The 18,812-nt window shown below is 60.4% G+C and overlaps 1 protein-coding gene across 1 annotated transcript in view; it reads right to left on the bottom strand.

Moving 5' to 3' along the window:
• Positions 1-5,426, bottom strand: part of LOC133264175 (zinc finger TRAF-type-containing protein 1-A-like) — a 28,133-nt gene extending 22,707 nt beyond the window's left edge. Inside the window, exon 1 of the mRNA XM_061444111.1 lies at positions 5,073-5,426. Coding sequence (XP_061300095.1) covers positions 5,073-5,423 — 351 coding nt within the window. The 5' untranslated portion in view covers positions 5,424-5,426. The remainder of the gene's footprint in view (positions 1-5,072) is intronic.
• Positions 5,427-18,812: the final 13,386 nt, after the last annotated feature.

Genomic DNA, 18,812 nt, shown 5'->3' on the forward strand with positions numbered 1-18,812 from the left:
GGAGGCTTTGGAATTGCACTGAAACCATCGGCTCCATCACTGGGAAAGAGGATCCACATGGATCCCCTTTCCATAGGGATCCTCAGGGGTCACGTCCCAGCTGGTCCCAAGAAGCCATCCCAACATGGAGATCCCAATGGTTGAATCCCGGTGCTGCTGTTCCGTGTCTCCAGGGTTGGGATAACCCAGAAACAGTTGGGAAGAGGGGAATGGAGCTTTGGAATTGCACTGAAACCATCAGCTCAGTCACTGGGAAAGAGGATCCATATGGATCCTGTGGGGTCACGTCCCAGCTGGTCCCAAGAAGCCATCCCAACATGGAGATCCCAGTGCTGGTGTTCCATGTCTCCAGGGTTGGGATAACCCAGAAACAGTTGGGAATAGGGATGTGGAGGCTTTGGAATTGCACTGAAACCATCGGCTCCATCACTGGGAAAGAGGATCCACATGGATCCTGTGGGGTCACGTCCCAGCTGGTCCCAAGAAGCCATCCCAACATGGAGATCCCAGTGCTGGTGTTCCATGTCTCCAGGGTTGGGATAACCCAGAAACAGTTGGGAATAGGGATGTGGAGGCTTTGGAATTGCACTGAAACCATCAGCTCCATCACTGGGAAAGAGGATCCATATGGATCCCCTTTCCATACGGATCCTTTGGGGTCACGTCCCAGCTGGTCCCAAGAAGCCATCCCAACATGGAGATCCCAATGGTTGAATCCCGGTGCTGCTGTTCCGTGTCTCCAGGGTTGGGATAACCCAGAAACAGTTGGGAATAGGGATGTGGAGGCTTTGGAATTGCACTGAAACCATCGGCTCCATCACTGGGAAAGAGGATCCACATGGATCCTGTGGGGTCACGTCCCAGCTGGTCCCAAGAAGCCATCCCAACATGGAGATCCCAATGGTTGAATCCCGGTGCTACTGTTCCGTGTCTCCGGGGTTGGGATAACCCAGAAACAGTTGGGAATAGGGATGTGGAGGCTTTGGAATTGCACTGAAACCATTTGCTCCATCACTGGGAAAGAGGATCCACATGGATCCCCTTTCCATATGGATCCTGTGGGCTCACGTCCCAGCTGGTCCCAAGAAGCCATCCCAACATGGAGATCCCGGAGCTGGTGTTCCGTGTCTCCGGGGTTGGGATAACCCAGAAACAGTTGGGAAGAGGGGAATGGAGCTTTGGAATTGCACTGAAATGGGGGGGGGGGGGGAGCTCCCCCTTTGTTCCTTGCATCCCTCAGATCCCAAAGGCTGGAATTTTCTCTGTCCGCACCGATGGGGTTGGTGGAGTGAATCCAAGCGGGATCAGCACCAAAGCTCCGGAGCTGGATGAGAGGAAATCCAGTGGTGAAGGGACGGGAATCAGCTCGCAGGGTTTGGAATGCCAGGATGGGGTTTGGGATGCTGCTCCTGCGACACTGGGATAAATCCAACCGGCTGCAAATCATTCCCATTCCCAGGCCGGATTTCCCCCTGGAATGCTGGCGTTGCCGCCTCCTTCCATGGCGGAGATGCTCCCGCGTGGATTTTCCTTCCCTGCATCCCAAAAGAGCCTGGATTCTCCCCAAACCAGTGGGAGAAGGGGTCACTGGAGCGATCCCAATCCATCGCCACGCCGGAGCAGATCCCACGTATCCCAAGCTTGGGAGCCGCTGTCTTCGGTGAGCCCGGCCCCACCAAATCCATGGGGAGCTGGATTGGACTGGATTGGACTGGATTGGATTGGGGGGGGATGTCGGGAAGCAGATGTGATCCAAGCGGGATCCTGCTCCATCCGCAGCCTCTGCAATCCAACGGGAAGCGCTCCCAGCTGGAAAACCATCACCTAAAGAGGTTCCAAGCTGGATGCCAACGGCATTCCCGGACACATCCCCTCCGGGTCGCTGCTCCGGCGGGATAGGGAAAGCCGGAGCAGGGCTGAGCTCCGGATCCCCATTGTTCCAGTGCCAAAAAGAGTGGGGATTCGCCATCGGGAATGAAACCGGCTCCACCGGGAGCCACGCACATGGAGAAATATCCCATGGGATTCCGGCTCCTCCTCACAGCCACTCATTAAGGGCTCATCCCGAACGGGCCCGGAAGGGAGCTGCTTTGGGCGGCACCGGGATCCCGGGAATCTCATCCCAATGGGATCCATTGGGATTCCTCAGTGAGGCCCTGGGGGGGGGCAGGATTCCATTCCCATCCCATAAAGGCTGTGTTGGGGGGGGCTTATTCCTATGGGAAAGCAGCAGGAATGCTGCCTGGGTCTGGTACTGGGGGATGCTGATGGTACTGGGGGATACTGGGAGGATGCTGGTGGTACTGGGGGATACTGGGGGGATGCTGGTGGTACTGGGGGGATGCTGGTGGTACTGGGGGGTGCTGGTGGTACTGGGGGGATACTGGGGGGATGCTGGTGGTACTGGGGGGATGCTGGTGGTACTGGGGGATACTGGGGGGATGCTGGTGGTACTGGGGGGTGCTGGTGGTACTGGGGGGCGCTGGGGGGATGTTGGTGGTACTGGGGGGATGCTGGGGGGGATGCTGGTGGTACTGGGGTGATACTGGGGGGATGCTGGTGGGGGATACTGGTGGTACTGGGGGGATACTGGGGGGATGCTGGTGGTACTGGGGGGATGCTGGGGGGGATGCTGGTGGCAGTGGGGGGTGCTGGGGGGATGCTGGTGGTACTGGGGTGATACTGGGGGCATGCTGGTGGGGGATACTGGTGGTACTGGGGGGATGCTGGGGGGATGCTGGTGGTACTGGAGGGATGCTGGTGGTCCTGGGGGGATGCTGGAGGGATGCTGGTGGTACTGGGGGGATGCTGGTGGGGGATACTGGTGGTACTGGGGGGATGCTGGGGGGATGCTGGTGGTACTGGGGGGATGCTGGTAGGGGATACTGGTGATAATGGGGTGATACTGGAGGGATGCTGGTGGTACTGGGGGGATGCTAGTGGGGGATACTGGTGGTACTGAGGTGATACTGGGGGGATACTGGTGGCACTGGGGTGGTACTGGGGGGATGTTGGTGGTACTGGGGTGATACTGGAGGGATGCTGGTGGTACTAGAAGGATGCTGGTGGGGGATACTGGTGGTACTGGGGTGATACTGGGGGGATACTGGTGATACCGGGGAGACACTGGTGGTACTGGGGGGATGCTGGTGGTAATGGGGGGGATGCTCGTGGTACTGGGGGATAAACTGCTGGGGGATATACTGGTGGGGGATACTGGTGGTACTGGGGGGATGCTGGTAGTAATGGGGGGGATACTGGTGGCAAGGGGGGGATGCTCGTGGTACTGGGGGGATACTGGAGGTACGGGGAGATACTGGTGGTACTGGGGGGATGCTGGTGGCAATGTGGAGATACTGGTGGTACTGGGGGGAGACACTGGTGGTACTGGGGGTAATACAGGTGGTATCGGGGGGACACTGGTGGTACTGGTGAGACACTGGTGGTACTGGGGGTAATACAGGTGGTATTGGGGGACACTGGTGGCACTGGGGGGACACTGGTGGTACTGGGGGGAGACACTGCTGGTACTGGGGGGATACTGGTGGTACTGGTCATACTTGGGGGGGTTCTGGTAGTACAGGGAGGATGCTGGTGGTACTGGGGGGGCACTGATGGTAATGGGGGGATACTGGTGGTACTGGGGGGGTACTGGTCATACTTGGGGGGGTACTGGTGGTACTGGGACGAGACACTGATGGTACTGGGAGGATGCTGGTGGTACTGGGGGGGCAGTGATGGTAATGGGGGGATACTGGTGGTACTGAGGGGATGCTGGTGGTAATGGGGCGATACTGGTGGTACTGGGGGACGCTGGTGGTACTGGGGGGAGACACTGGTGGTACTGGTCATACTTGGGGGGGTACTGGTTGTACTGGGGGGAGACACTGGTGGTACTGGTCGTACTTGGGGGGGTACTGGTTGTACTGGGGGGAGACACTGGTGGTACTGGGAAGATGCTGGTGGTACTGGGGTGGCACTGATGGTAATGTGGGGATACTGGTGGTACTGGAGGGCACTGGTGGTACTGAGGGGATGCTGGTGGTAATGAGGGGATGCTGGTGGTAATGGGGGGATACTGGTGGTAATGGGGGGAGACACTGGTGCTACTGGGGGTGTACTGGTGGTACTGGGGGAGACACTGGTGCTACTGGGAAGATGCTGGTGGTACAGTTGGGGGCACTGATGGTAATGTGGGGATACTGGTGGTACTGGAGAGCACTGGTGGTACGGAGGGATGCTGGTGGTAATGGGGGGATACTGGTGGTAATGGGGGGAGACACTGGTGCTACTGGGGGTGTACTGGTGGTACTGGGGGAGACACTGGTGCTACTGGGGATGTACTGGTGGTACTGGGGGGAGCACTGGTGGGGATACTGGTGGTACTGGAGGGCACTGGTGGTACTGAGGGGATGCTGGTGGTAATGGGGGGAGACACTGGTGCTACTGGGGGTGTACTGGTGGTACTGGGGGGAGACACTGGTGCTACTGGGGGTGTACTGGTGGTACTGGGGGGAGACACTGGTGCTACTGGGGGTGTACTGGTGGTACTGGGGGGAGACACTGGTGCTACTGGGGGTGTACTGGTGGTACTGGGGGAAGACACTGGTGCTACTGGGGTGAGACACTGGTGCTACTGGGCCGAGACACTGGTGCAACTGGGGGTGTACCGGTGGTACTGGGGGAGACAGTGGTGGTACTGGGGATGCACTGGTGGTACTGGGGGGAGACAGTGGTGGTACTGGGGGGAGCACTGGTGGGGATACTGGTGGTACTGGGGGGATACTGGTGCTACTGGGGTGAGACACTGGTGTTACTGGGGGCTCACAGGTGTCACAGCACACCGGCCACTGCGCAGAGGAGCAGATACTTTGGGATGCATTAAACTGGGACAAACTGGTGTTAATGGGGGGGGGGGGGCAGCACCCAACACCCCCCCCCCCCCCAATTAAAGGGTATGGGGTGGGGGGGGGGGTGTTAAGGAGACCCCCCCTAAAGAACAGGGGTGCTATGGGGGGGGGGAAGGACCCGGATGGAAGGAGGTGGAGGGGGGGGGGGTGTCCCGGTGGTACCTGATAGACCGAGGCCTTGGGCAGGTCGAGGCAGACGGTGCAGCAGAGCACGGAGTAAAGGCGCTCCTCCAGCTTCACGCTCCCGGCCCCCGCCTCGGCCGCCCCGCTTCCGCTCCCGGCCGCCCCCTTCAGCCTCTTCTTGGGCGGCGCGTCCGGATCGGCTCCGGCCTCAGCGTGGGGCCGGGCCCCGCCGAGCAACGACCCCGCTTCTTCGAGTCCTCCCCCGACAACTCCGCCTCCTCCGACGTCCCCCGGAGCCGCCGCCGCCGCCGCCGGACCCGGTAAAGAAGCGGAAGGGGCGGAGGGGGCGGCCGGGCCCCCGCCGGCCTCTCGCTCCTCCGCCCCGGACATCGCCACCGCCGCCCGCCTCACCCCGCCACGGCCGCCATCTTGGCTTCTTCCCCCCCCCCCCCCGCCCGCCCCATGCGCGGCCCTCCCAGGGGATCCCGCCAATCAACGCCCGCGGGAGGCGGGACGGGAGGGGGAAGTGGCCAATCAGAGGGCACGCAGGCTTCCCCCACGCACACAGACACACACCCCCCCCCCCCCGCCTCGCCGGGGACGGGGCCACGCCCACCGAGCGGCCGTCGACCCCGGGAGGAGGGGAGGGGCCTGAGTGACGTCACGCAGGGAGAGGGCCAATGGGAGAAGGGGAGAGGGGAAGGGGGTGGGGCCACGGGGGGGCGGGGGGGCGGGTGAGGGGGAGATCCCCAGAGCGACCGGTATGGACCAGTATGGACCGGTATGGACCAGTATGGACCAGTATGGACCGGTATGGACCGGTATGGACCAGTATGGACCAGTATGGACCGGTATGGACCAGTATGGACCAGTATGGACCAGTATGGACCGGTATGGACCGGTATGGACCGGTATGGACCAGTATGGACCGGTATGGAGCGGTATGGAGCGGTATGGACCAGTATGGAGCGGTATGGATCAGTGTGACCAGTATGGACCAGTATGGACCAGTGCGGGCCAGTATAGACCAGTATGGACCAGTGCGGGCCAGTATAGACCAGTATGGACCGGTATGGAGCGGTATGGACCAGTATGGACCAGTACGGACCGGTATGGACCGGTATGGAGCGGTATGGATCAGTGTGACCAGTATGGACCAGTATGGACCAGTGCGGGCCAGTATAGACCAGTATGGACCAGTGCGGGCCAGTATAGACCAGTATGGACCAGTATGGAGCGGTATGGACCGGTATGGACCAGTATGGACCAGTACGGACCGGTATGGACCGGTATGGACCAGTATGGACCAGTATGGACCGGTATGGAGCGGTATGGATCAGTGTGACCAGTATGGACCAGTATGGACCAGTGCGGGCCAGTATGGACCAGTATGGACCAGTGCGGGCCAGTATAGACCAGTATGGACCAGTGCGGGCCAGTATAGACCAGTATGGACCAGTATGGAGCGGTATGGACCAGTATGGAGCAGTATGGACCAGTACAGACCGGTATGGACCGGTATGGACCAGTATGGAGCGGTATGGATCAGTGTGACCAGTATGGACCAGTATGGACCAGTGCGGGCCAGTATGGGTCAGTGCAGGCCAGTATGGACCAGTATGGACCAGTGCGGGCCAGTATGGGTCAGTGCAGGCCAGTATGGGCCAGTATGGACCAGTGCGGGCCAGTATAGACCAGTATGGACCAGTGCAGGCCAGTATGGACCGGTATGGACCGATATGGACCAGTGCAGGCCAGTATGGAGCACTATGGACCAGTATGGATCAGTGCGGGCCAGTACGGACCGGTATAGATCAGTGTGACCGGTATGGACCAGTATGGACCAGTGCAGGCCAGTATGGACTGGTATGGATCAGTGTGACTGGTATGGACCAGTGCGGGCCAGTATGGACCAGTATGGACCAGCATGTAGTTGTACGGATCAGTGTGACCAGTATGGACCAGTGCGGGCCAATATAGACCGGTATAGGCCAGTATGGACCGGTATGGATCAGTGTGACCAGTATGGACCAGTATGGACCAGTGTGGGCCAGTATAGACTGGTATGGACCAGTATGGACCATTATGGATCAGTGTGACCGGTATGGACCAATATGGACCAGTGCGGGCCAGTATAGACCAGTATGGGTCAATGCAGGCCAGTATGGACCAGTATGGACCGGTATGGATCAGTGTGACCGGTATAGACCAGTGCGGGCCAGTATAGACCAGTATGGATCAGTGTGACCAGTATGGACCAGTATGGGTCAGTGTGGCCAGTATAGACTAGTGTGGACCAGTGCAGGCCAGTATGGACTGGTATGGACCAGTGTGACCGGTATGGACTCATATGGGCCACTCTGACCAGTATGGACCAGTGTGACCAGTATGGACCAGTATGGGTCTGTGCAGCCAGTATGGACTAGTGTGGGCCAGTATGGACTAGTATGGACCGGTATGGATCAGTGTGACCAGTATGGACTGGTATGGACCAGTGTGACCAGTATGGACTGGTATGGACCAGTGTGACCAGTATGGACTGGTACGGACCGGTATGGATCAGTGTGACCAGTATGGGCCAGTGCGGCCAGTATGGACAAGTATGGACCAGTGTGGGCCAGCATGGACCAGTATGGGCCAGTATAGACCAGTAAGGGTCAGTGTGACCAGTAGGGACAAGTGCAATCAGTGTGACCAGTAAGGGTCAGTGTGACCAGTATGGACCAGTGTGGACCAGTGTGGGCCAGTATGGACCAGTATGGGTCAGTGTGACCAGTATGGGTCAGTGTGGACCAGTATGGACAAGTATGGACCAGTGTGGACCAGTGTGGGCCAGCATGGACCAGTATGGGCCAGTATAGACCAGTAAGGGTCAGTGTGACCAGTAGGGACAAGTGCAATCAGTGTGACCAGTAAGGGTCAGTGTGACCAGTATGGACCAGTGTGGACCAGTGTGGGCCAGTATGGACCAGTATGGGTCAGTGTGACCAGTATGGGTCAGTGTGGACCAGTATGGGTCAGTGTGGACCAGTATGGACCAGTATGGGTCAGTGTGGCCAATATGCACTGGTATCTATGGGCTACTCTGACCAGTATGGACCAGTGTGATCAGGATGGACCAGTGCGGCCAGTATGGACTAGTGCAGACCAGTGTGGACCAGTGCAGCCAGTATGGACTAGTGCGGACCAGTGTGGACCAGTGCAGCCAGTATGGACTAGTGCGGACCACTGTGGACCAGTGTGGACCAGTAGAGGCTGGTATGGACTAGTGCGGACCAGTGCGACCAGTATGGGTCAGTATGGACCAGTGTGACCACTGCAGACCAGTTCAGACAGTATGGACCGGTATGGGCTGCACCAGTGTGGCCAGTGCTCCCAGTACAACCAGTGCCCCCAGTACAACCAGTGCTCCCAGTACAACCGGTGCTCCCAGTACAACCGGTGCCCCCAGTACAACCAGTGCTCCCAGTACAACCGGTGCCCCCAGTACAACCTGTGTCCCCAGTACAACCAGTGCCCCCAGTACAACCAGTGCTCCCAGTACAACCAGTGCTCCCAGACCAACCAGTGCCCCCAGTAAAATCGGTGCTCCCAGTACAACCAGTGCTCCCAGTACAACCGGTGCTCCCAGTACAACCAATGCTCCCAGTTCAACCGGTGCTCCCAGTACTCCCATTTTACAACCAGTGCTCCCAGTACAACCAGTGCCCTCCGTACAACCAGTGCTCCCAGTTTACAACCAGTGCTCCCAGTACAACCAATGCCCCCAGTACAACCAGTGCTCCCAGTACAACCAGTGCTCCCAGTACAACCAGTGCCCCCAGTACACCCAGTGCTCCCAGTTTACAACCACTGCCCCCAGTACAACCGGTGCTCCCAGTACAACCAGTGCCCCCCGTACAACCAATGCTCCCAGTACAACCGGTGCTCCCAGTACAACCAGTGCCCCCCGTACAACCAGTGCTCCCAGTACAACCAGTGCCCTATTATAACCGGTGCCCCCAGTACAACCAGTGCTCCCAGTGCTCCCAGTACACCCAGTACAACCAGTGCTCCCAGTGCTCCCAGTTTACACCCAGTGCTCCCAGTTTACACCCAGTGCTCCCAGTACACCCAGTACACCCAGTGCTCCCAGTGCTCCCAGTACACCCAGTACAACCAGTGCTCCCAGTGCTCCCAGTACACCCAGTGCCCCCATTATACCCGGTGCCCCCAGTACTGCCCCAGTACACCCAGGGTAAGGGGGGCACGTGACCTGGTGACGCGAGGGGCGGGACCAAGGCCATGGGGTGGGCGTGGCCATTTGACAGACAGGGTCCCTTTGGTGGGCGTGGTTACGTGAGTGGGCGTGGCCAATGGAGAGAGAGGCGGGGCCTGCAGCTGGGGGCGGGGCTGGGCGCGGAGGGGGCACGGGGGGGCCACGAGGGCTGGGGGGGGGGGGGGGGGGCATTGGGTGCGAGGGGTGAGAGGGGGTGCACGGGGGGTGCAAGGGGTGCGATGGGTGCAAGGGGTGCAATGGGTGCACATGGGTGCAAGGGGTGCGATGGGTGCAAGGGGTGCGATGGGTGCAAGGGGTGCAGTGGGTGCAAGGGGTGCACAGGGGTGCAGTGGGTGCAAGGGGTGCAAGGGGTGCAGTGGGTGCAATGGGTGCAAGGGGTGCAAGGGGTGCACATGGGTGCGATGGTGCAAGGGGTGCAAGGGGTGCATATGGATGCAAGGGGTGCACAGGGGGGCAATGGGTGCAAGGGGTGCACAGGGGTGCAATGGGTGCATGCGGTGTGCACAGGGGTCCAGTGGGTGCAAGGGGTGCGATGGTGCAAGGGGTGCAATGGGTGCACATGGGTGCAAGGGGTGCACAGGGGTGCACATGGGCGCAGTTTTACACTAGGGGTGCACAGGGGTGCAAGCGGTACACAGGGGTGCAAGGGGTGCACATGGGTGCAGGGGTGCACAGGGGTGCAGGAGTGCAAGGGGTGCACAGTGGTGCAATGGGTGAAAGGGGTGTAATGGGTGCACAGGGGGGCAAGGGGTGCACATGGGTGCAGGGGTGCAAGGGGTGCACATGGGTGTAGGGGTGCACATGGGTGCAGGGGTGCAAAGTGTGCACATGGGTGCAGGGGTGCACATGGGTGTAGGGGTGCAAGGGGTGCACAGGGGTGCAAGGGGTGAAAGGGGTGCAAGGGGTGCACAGGGGTGCAAGGGGTGAAAGGGGTGAACATGAGTGCAGGGGTGCAAGGGGTGCAAGGGGTGCACAGGGAGTGCACAGGGGTGCACATGGGTGCAAGGGGTGCAATGGGTGGAGGGGGTGGATGTAGGTGCAGGGGTGCACAGGGGTGCAAGGGGTGCAGGGGGTGGATGTGGGGGCCCCGCACAAGTGGGTGTGCACAGGGGGGTGCGAAGGGGGCGCAGCACCATGATGGGGGTGCAGGATCGACCCCTGTTCGAGCACCGCTGGGTCCCGGGCTTCATTGCCACCCCCTTCCCATCTGATCCATCCCATCCCATCCCATTCCCATCTGATCCGTCCCATCCCATTCCCATCTATCCCATCCCATCCCATTTAATCCATCCCATTCCACTACATTCCATCTGATCCATCCCATCCCATCCCATTCCCATCTGATCCATCCCATTCCATCCCATTTAATCCATCCGATCCCCCCATTACATTCCCATCTGATCCATCCCATCCCATTCCCATCTGATCCATCTCATCCCATCCATCCCATTTAATCCATCCCATCCCATCCCATCCCATCCCATCCCATCCCATCCCATCCCATCCCATCCCCATCTGATCCATCCCATCCCATCCCATCCCCATCTGATCCATCCCATCCCATCCCATCCCCATCTGATCCATCCCATCCCATCCATCCCATTTAATCCATCCCATCCCATCCCCATCTGATCCATCCCATCCCATCCCATTCCCATCTGATCCATCCCATCCCATCCCATCCCCATCTGATCCATCCCATCCCATCCATCCCATTTAATCCATCCCATCCCATCCCATCCCATCCCATCCCCATCTGATCCATCCCATCCCATCCCATCACCATCTGATCCATCCCATCCCATCCCCATCTGATCCATCCCATCCCATTCCATCCCATTTAATCCATCCCATCTCATTACATTACATCTGATCCATCCCATCCCATCCCATTCCCATCTGATCCATCCCATCCCATCCTGTCTGATCCATCCATCTCACCCCATCCCATTCCCATCTATTCCATCCCATTACATTCCATCCCATTTAATCCGTCCCATATCATTACATTCTATCCCATTCCCATCTGATCTATCCCATTTGATCCATCCCATCCCGTCTGATCCATGAATCCCACCCATTCCCATCTGATCCATACCATTTGATCCATCCCATTCCTACCGTGCTCCATCCCATACCATCTGATCCATCAATCCCACCCCATTCCATCTGATTCATCCTATTCCCAGCTGGTCCATCCCCATATGATCTATCCCATTCCATCCCAACCATCCCGTTTAATTCATCCCATTCCCATTCCACCCCATCCATCCTATTCCCATCCCAACCATCCCATTCCATTCCCATCCGATCCCATCCCAACCCATCCTAACCAATCCCACCCCATTCCCATCCTATTCCATTCCCATCCCATCCATTCCACCCCATCCATCTCACCCCATCCTAACCCATCCCATTCAATTCCCATCCCATCCATCCCATGCCTCCCATCCCATCCCATTCCATCCCAATCCCATCCATCCCATGCCTCCCATCCATCCCATCCCATTCCATTCCCATCCCATCCATCCCAACCCATCCTAACTCATCCCATTCCATTCCCACCCCATCCATCCCATCCCTCCCATCTCACCCCATTCCCATGACATCCATCCCACCCCATCCTATCCCATTCCCTTCCCTTCCCATCCATCTCATGCCTCCCATCTCACCCCATTCCCATCCCATTCCATCCCCATCCCATCCATCCCATGCCTCCCATTCATCCCACCCCATTCCCATCCTATTCCATTCCCATCCCTTCCATCCCATCCCATTCCATTCCATCCCATCCCATCCCATCTCATTCCCATCCCATCCATCCCACCCCATCCTAACCCATCCCATTCCATCCCCATCCCATCCATCCCATGCCTCCCATCCCTCCCACCCCATCCGTCCCATCCATCCCATCCCATCCCATTCCCCTCCCACCCCATCCCATCCCAACCCACCCCATCCCTCCCATTCCCATCCCATCCCACTTCCATCCCACCCCGTCCCATCCATCCTAACCCATCCCATCCCTTTCCACCCCTCCCACCCCACCCTATCCCATCCCATCCCACCCCGTCCCATCCATCCTAACCCATCCCCTCCCATCCCATCCCATTCCCATCCCACCCCATCCATCCCATCCCTCCCACCCATCCTAACCCATCCCATCCCATCCCACCCCGTCCCATCCATCCTAACCCATCCCCTCCCATCCCATCCCATTCCCATCCCACCCCATCCATCCCATCCCTCCCACCCATCCTAACCCATCCCATCCCATCCCACCCCGTCCCATCCATCCTAACCCATCCCCTCCCATCCCATCCCATTCCCATCCCACCCCATCCATCCCATCCCTCCCACCCATCCTAACCCATCCCATCCCATCCCACCCCGTCCCATCCATCCTAACCCATCCCCTCCCATCCCATCCCATTCCCATCCCACCCCATCCATCCCATCCCTCCCACCCATCCTAACCCATCCCATCCCATTCCACCCCTCCCACCCCACCCTATCCCATCCCATCCCACCCCATTCCCATTCCCATCCCATTCCCGTCCCGTCCCTCCCCGCGATGCCTCCGCTGCCTCTGGACTCCAGCCCGCTTCCAGCCCCGCTCCGGGCCCCCCCCCGGTTCCGGTACCGCCGCCACCCGAAGCCGCCCTACTCCTACCTGGCTCTCATCGCGCTCGTGATCCGTTCCGCCCCGGGACGCCGCCTCAAGCTCGCGCAGGTACCGGGAACACCGGGAACACCCCAACCCCCCCCCCCCCGGTAACATCCCGGTACCACCGGTATCACCCCGGTGCTTTCGGTACCCACCGGTATCACCCCGGTACCTCAGTATCAGCCCGGTATCACCGGGACCACACCGGTATCACCCCGGTATCACCCTCGTATCACTCCGGTACCACCGGTATCATCGGTACCCCACCGGTATCACCCCGGTACCACCGGTATCACCCCCGTATCACCCCCGTACCACCGGTATCACCGGTACCCCACCGGTATCACCCCTGTATCACCCCCGTACCACCGGTATCACCGGTACCCCACCGGTATCACCCCTGTATCACCCCCGTACCACCGGTACCACCGGTACCCCACCGGTATCACCCCTGTATCACCCCGGTACCCCCGGTATCACCCCCGTACCACCGGTACCCCACCGGTATCACCCCGATATCACCCGGTACCCCCGGTATCACCCCCGTATCACCGGTACCCCACCGGTACCTCCGGTATCACCCCGATATCACCCCGGTACCTCCGGTATCACCCCCGTACCACCGGTACCACCCCGATATCACCCCGGTACCTCCGGTACCCCCGAGGGTCCCCTCCGGGGGCTCCCCCATGGATCCCCTGCACCCCCCCCCCCCATCACCCCCAACCCCTCACCCCTATGGGGGGGGTGGGGTGTGAAGACCCCCATGGGACCCCCCCCCCCATAGGGCCCCTTTGGGACCCCCGTGACCCCCCCACGACCTCTCCGCCCCCCAACCGGTCCCTCCGGTCCCGGCGCCGATGCAAATGAGCCCGCGGGGGGCCGGGCGCCATGGGGGGGGGGGGGGGGGGGTTGGGCTTTGTCGCCTCTGTCGCCGCTATCGCCGCTATCGCGGCATCGCCTGGAGCGGCTGCGACACCTCCCTGCCCCCACCCCGGGGGGGGGGGCCCCATTGATGGAGGGGTCCCCATTGGAGGGGTCTTAAAGGGGAAAGGGGGGTCCCCATTGATGGGGGGGTCCCCATTGGAGGGGTCTTAAAGGGGGAAAGGGGGGGTCCTCATTGATGGGGGGTCCCCATTGGTGGGGTCTTAAAGGGGAAAGGGGGGGTCCCCATTGGTGGGGTCTTAAAGGGGAAAGGGGGGGTCCTCATTGATGGGGGGGTCCCCATTGGTGGGGTCTTAAAGGGGAAAGGGGGGGTCCCCATTGGTGGGGTCTTAAAGGGGAAAGGGGGGGTCCTCATTGATGGGGGGGTCCCCATTGGTGGGGTCTTAAAGGGGAAAGGGGGGGTCCCCATTGATGGAGGGGTCCCCATTGATGGGGGGATCCTAAAAAGGAAAAGGGGGGGGTCCTCATTGATGGGGGTCCCCATTGGAGGGGTCTTAAAGGGGAAAGGGGGGTCCCCATTGATGGGGGGATCCTAAAAGGGAAAAGGGGGGGGTCCTCATTGATGGGGGGGTCTCCATTGGAGGAGTGTTAAAGGGGAAAGGGGGGGTCTCCATTGATGGGGGGATCCTAAAAGGGAAAGGGGGGGGTCCTCATTGATGGGGGGGTCCCCATTGGAGGGGTCTTAAAGGGGAAAGGGGGGGTCCCCATTGATGGGGGGATCCTAAAAGGGAAAAGGGGGGGGTCCTCATTGATGGGGGGGTCTCCATTGGAGGGGTCTTAAAGGGGAAAGGGGGGGTCCCCATTGATGGGGGGATCCTAAAAGGGAAAGGGGGGGGTCCCCATTGATGGGGGGATCCTAAAAGGGAAAGGGGGGGGTCCTCATTGATGGGGGGGTCCCCATTGGAGGGGTCTTAAAGGGGAAAGGGGGGGTCCCCATTGGTGGGGGGATCCTAAAAGGGAAAGGGGGGGGTCCCCATTGATGGGGGGGTCCCCATTGGAGGGGTCTTAAAGGGGAAAGGGGGGTCCCCATTGATGGGGGGATCCTAAAAGGGAAAGGGGGGGGGTCCTCATTGATGGGGGGGTCTCCATTGGAGGAGTGTTAAAGGGGAAAGGGGGGGTCTCCATTGATGGGGGGATCCTAAAAGGGAAAGGGGGGGGGTCCTCATTGATGGACGGGTCCCCATTGGAGGGGTCTTAAAGGGGAAAGGGGGGTCCCCATTGATGGGGGGTCCTATTGTGGGGGGGGACCCCATGGATGGAGGGGTCCCCATTGGAGGGATCCTAAAGGGGAAAGGGGGGGTCCCAATTGATGGAGGGGTCCCCATTGGAGGGGTCTTAAAGGGGAAAGGGGGGTCCCCATTGATAGGGGGTCCTATTGTGGGGGGGGACCCCATGGATGGAGGGGTCCCCATTGGAGGGATCCTAAAGGGGAAAGGGGGGGGTCCCAATTGATGGAGGGGTCCCCATTGGAGGGGTCTTAAAGAGGAAAGGGGGGTCCCCATTGTTGGGGGGTCCCCATTGGAGGGGTCTTAAAGGGGTAAGGAGGGGTCTCCATTGATGGGGGGATCCTAAAAGGGAAAGGGGGGGTCCTCATTGGAGGGGTCCTAAAGGGGAAAGGGGGGTCCCCATTGATAGGGGGTCCTATTGTGGGGGGGGACCCCATGGATGGAGGGGTCCCCATTGGAGGGATCCTAAAGGGGAAAGGGGGGGGTCCCAATTGATGGAGGGGTCCCCATTGGAGGGGTCTTAAAGGGGAAAGGGGGGTCCCCATTGATAGGGGGTCCTATTGTGGGGGGGGACCCCATGGATGGAGGGGTCCCCATTGGAGGGATCCTAAAGGGGAAAGGGGGGGGTCCCAATTGATGGAGGGGTCCCCATTGGAGGGGTCTTAAAGAGGAAAGGGGGGTCCCCATTGTTGGGGGGTCCCCATTGGAGGGGTCTTAAAGGGGTAAGGAGGGGTCTCCATTGATGGGGGGATCCTAAAGGGAAAGGGGGGGTCCTCATTGGAGGGGTCCTAAAGGGGAAAGGGGGGTCCCCATTGATAGGGGGTCCTATTGTGGGGGGGGACCCCATGGATGGAGGGGTCCCCATTGGAGGGATCCTAAAGGGGAAAGGGGGGGGTCCCAATTGATGGAGGGGTCCCCATTGGAGGGGTCTTAAAGGGGAAAGGGGGGGTCCCCATTGATGGGGGGGGTCCCCATGGATGGAGGTGTCCCCATGGATGGACGGGTCCCCATTGGAGGGGTCTTAAAGGGGAAAGAGGGGTCCCCATTGTCGGGGGGTCCCCATTGGAGGGGTCTTAAAGGGGTAAGGAGGGGTCTCCATTGATGGGGGGATCCTAAAAGGGAAAGGGGGGGTCCTCATTGGAGGGGTCCTAAAGGGGAAAGGGGGGTCCCCATTGATAGGGGGTCCTATTGTGGGGGGGGACCCCATGGATGGAGGGGTCCCCATTGGAGGGATCCTAAAGGGGAAAGGGGGGGGTCCCAATTGATGGAGGGGTCCCCATTGGAGGGGTCTTAAAGGGGAAAGGGGGGGTCCCCATTGATGGGGGGGGTCCCCATGGATGGAGGTGTCCCCATGGATGGACGGGTCCCCATTGGAGGGGTCTTAAAGGGGAAAGAGGGGTCCCCATTGTTGGGGGGTCCCCATTGGAGGGGTCTTAAAGGGGTAAGGAGGGGTCTCCATTGATGGGGGGATCCTAAAAGGGAAAGGGGGGGTCCTCATTGGAGGGAGGGGTCCTAAAGGGGAAAGGGGGGGTCCCCATTGATGGGGGGGTCCCCATGGATGGAGGTGTCCCCATGGATGGATGGGTCCCCATTGGAGGGGTCTTAAAGGGGAAAGGGGGGTCCCCATTGATGGGGGGGGTCCCCATGGATGGAGGTGTCCCCATGGATGGACGGGTCCCCATTGGAGGGGTCTTAAAGGGGAAAGAGGGGTCCCCATTGTTGGGGGGTCCCCATTGGAGGGGTCTTAAAGGGGTAAGGAGGGGTCTCCATTGATGGGGGGATCCTAAAAGGGAAAGGGGGGGTCCTCATTGGAGGGAGGGGTCCTAAAGGGGAAAGGGGGGGTCCCCATTGATGGGGGGGTCCCCATGGATGGAGGTGTCCCCATGGATGGATGGGTCCCCATTGGAGGGGTCCTAAAGGGGAAAGGGGGGTCCCCATTGATGGGGGGGTCCCCATTGGAGGGGGGGGTCCCATTGGAGGGGTCTTAAAGGGGAAAGGGGGGTCCCCATGGATGGGGGTCCCACTGTGGGGGTGTCCCCATGGATGGAGGGGCTCCCATTGGAGGGGTCCTAAGGGGGAAAGGGGGGGGCCCATTGATGGGTGTACCCCAGATTGGGGGGGGGCCCATTGGAGGGGTCCTAAAGGGGGAAGGGGGGGGGGGTCCCCATTGATAGGGGGCTCCTAAAGGGGAAAGGGGGGGGGAAAGGGGGGTCCCCATTGATTGGGGGGTCCCCATTGGAGGGGTCTTAAAGGGGAAAGGGGGGGTCCCCATTGATGGGGGTACCCCAGAGTTGGTGGGGGGGTCCCCATTGGAGGGGTCCTATAGGAGTAAAGGGGGGTCCCCATTGATGGGGGTACCCCAGGGGTGGGGGGGATCCTCATTGGAGGAGTCCTAAAGGGGGAAGGGGGGGGAGTCCCCATTGAAATGGGTACCCCAGGGGGTGCTTGTGTTGGTCCCCATAAGGGGGGGTCCCCACTGGGTATGGGGCTGTCCCTGGGGTGGGGGGGGCCACTTGGTTGTGGGGGGTCCCCAAAAATTGGGGCATCCCTATTGGAGGGGATCCCTAGGGGTGTCTCCAATGGAGGGTCCCCATTGGGTGTGTGTGGGGGCCCATTATGGGGGGGGTACCCATAGGGTGATGGGGTCCCCATTAATTGGAGCATCCCCATGGGGGGGGGGTCCCTAAGGGGTGTCTCCAATGGAGGGTCCCCATTGGGTGTGTGTGGGGGGCCGTTATGGGGGGGTACCCATAGGGTGATGGGGTCCCCATTAATTGAGGCATCCCCATGGCGGGGGGGTCCCAAAGGGTGTCTCCAATGGCGGGTCCCCATTGGGTGGGGGGGGCCCATTATGGGGGGGGTACCCATAGGGTGATGGGGTCCCCATTAATTGAGGCATCCCCATGGGGGGGGGTCCTAAAGGGGTGTCTCCAATGGCGGGTCCCCATTGGGTGGGGGGGGCCGTTATGGGGGGGTTACCCATAGGGTGATGGGGTCCCCATTAATTGAGGCATCCCCATGGGGGGGGGTCCTAAAGGGGTGTCTCCAATAGAGGGTCCCCATTGGGTGGGGGGGGCCGTTATGGGGGGGTACCCATAGGGTGATGGGGTCCCCATTAATTGGGGCATCCCCATTGGGGGGGATCCCTAAGGGGTGTGGGGGTGTCTCCAATGGAGGGTCCCCATTGGGGGGGGGGCATTATGGGGGGCTCCCCATTAATTGGGGCATCCCCATTGGGGGGGATCCCTAGGGGTGTCTCCAATGGAGGGTGCCCATTGGGTATGGGGGGGCCCATTATGGTGGTCCCTATAGAGTGGGGGGGCTCCCCATTAATTGGGGCATCCCCATTGGGGGGGGTCCCTAAGGGGTGTGGGGGTGTCTCCAATGGTGGGTCCCCATTGGGGGGGGTCCCCATTAATTGGGGTATCCCCATTGGGGGGGTCCCTAAGGGGTGTCTCCAATGGCGGGTCCCCATTGGGGGGGGTCCCATTATGGGGGGCTCCCCATTAATTGGGGCATCCCCATTGGGGGGGTCCCTAGGGGTGTCTCCAACGGCGGGTCCCCATTGAGTGTGTGTGGGGGCCATCATGGGGGGGGTCCCCATTGCATCGAGGGGGGGTTCCCCATTGCTTTGGGGTGGTGGGGGGGGGGTGTCCCAAAGA

Source organism: Pezoporus flaviventris, unplaced genomic scaffold, assembly GCF_033815535.1.
Source record: "Pezoporus flaviventris isolate CSIRO_AGI_PZ_B2104156 unplaced genomic scaffold, CSIRO_AGI_Pfla_v1 ptg000692l, whole genome shotgun sequence".
Taxonomy (NCBI): Eukaryota; Metazoa; Chordata; class Aves; order Psittaciformes; family Psittacidae; genus Pezoporus; species Pezoporus flaviventris.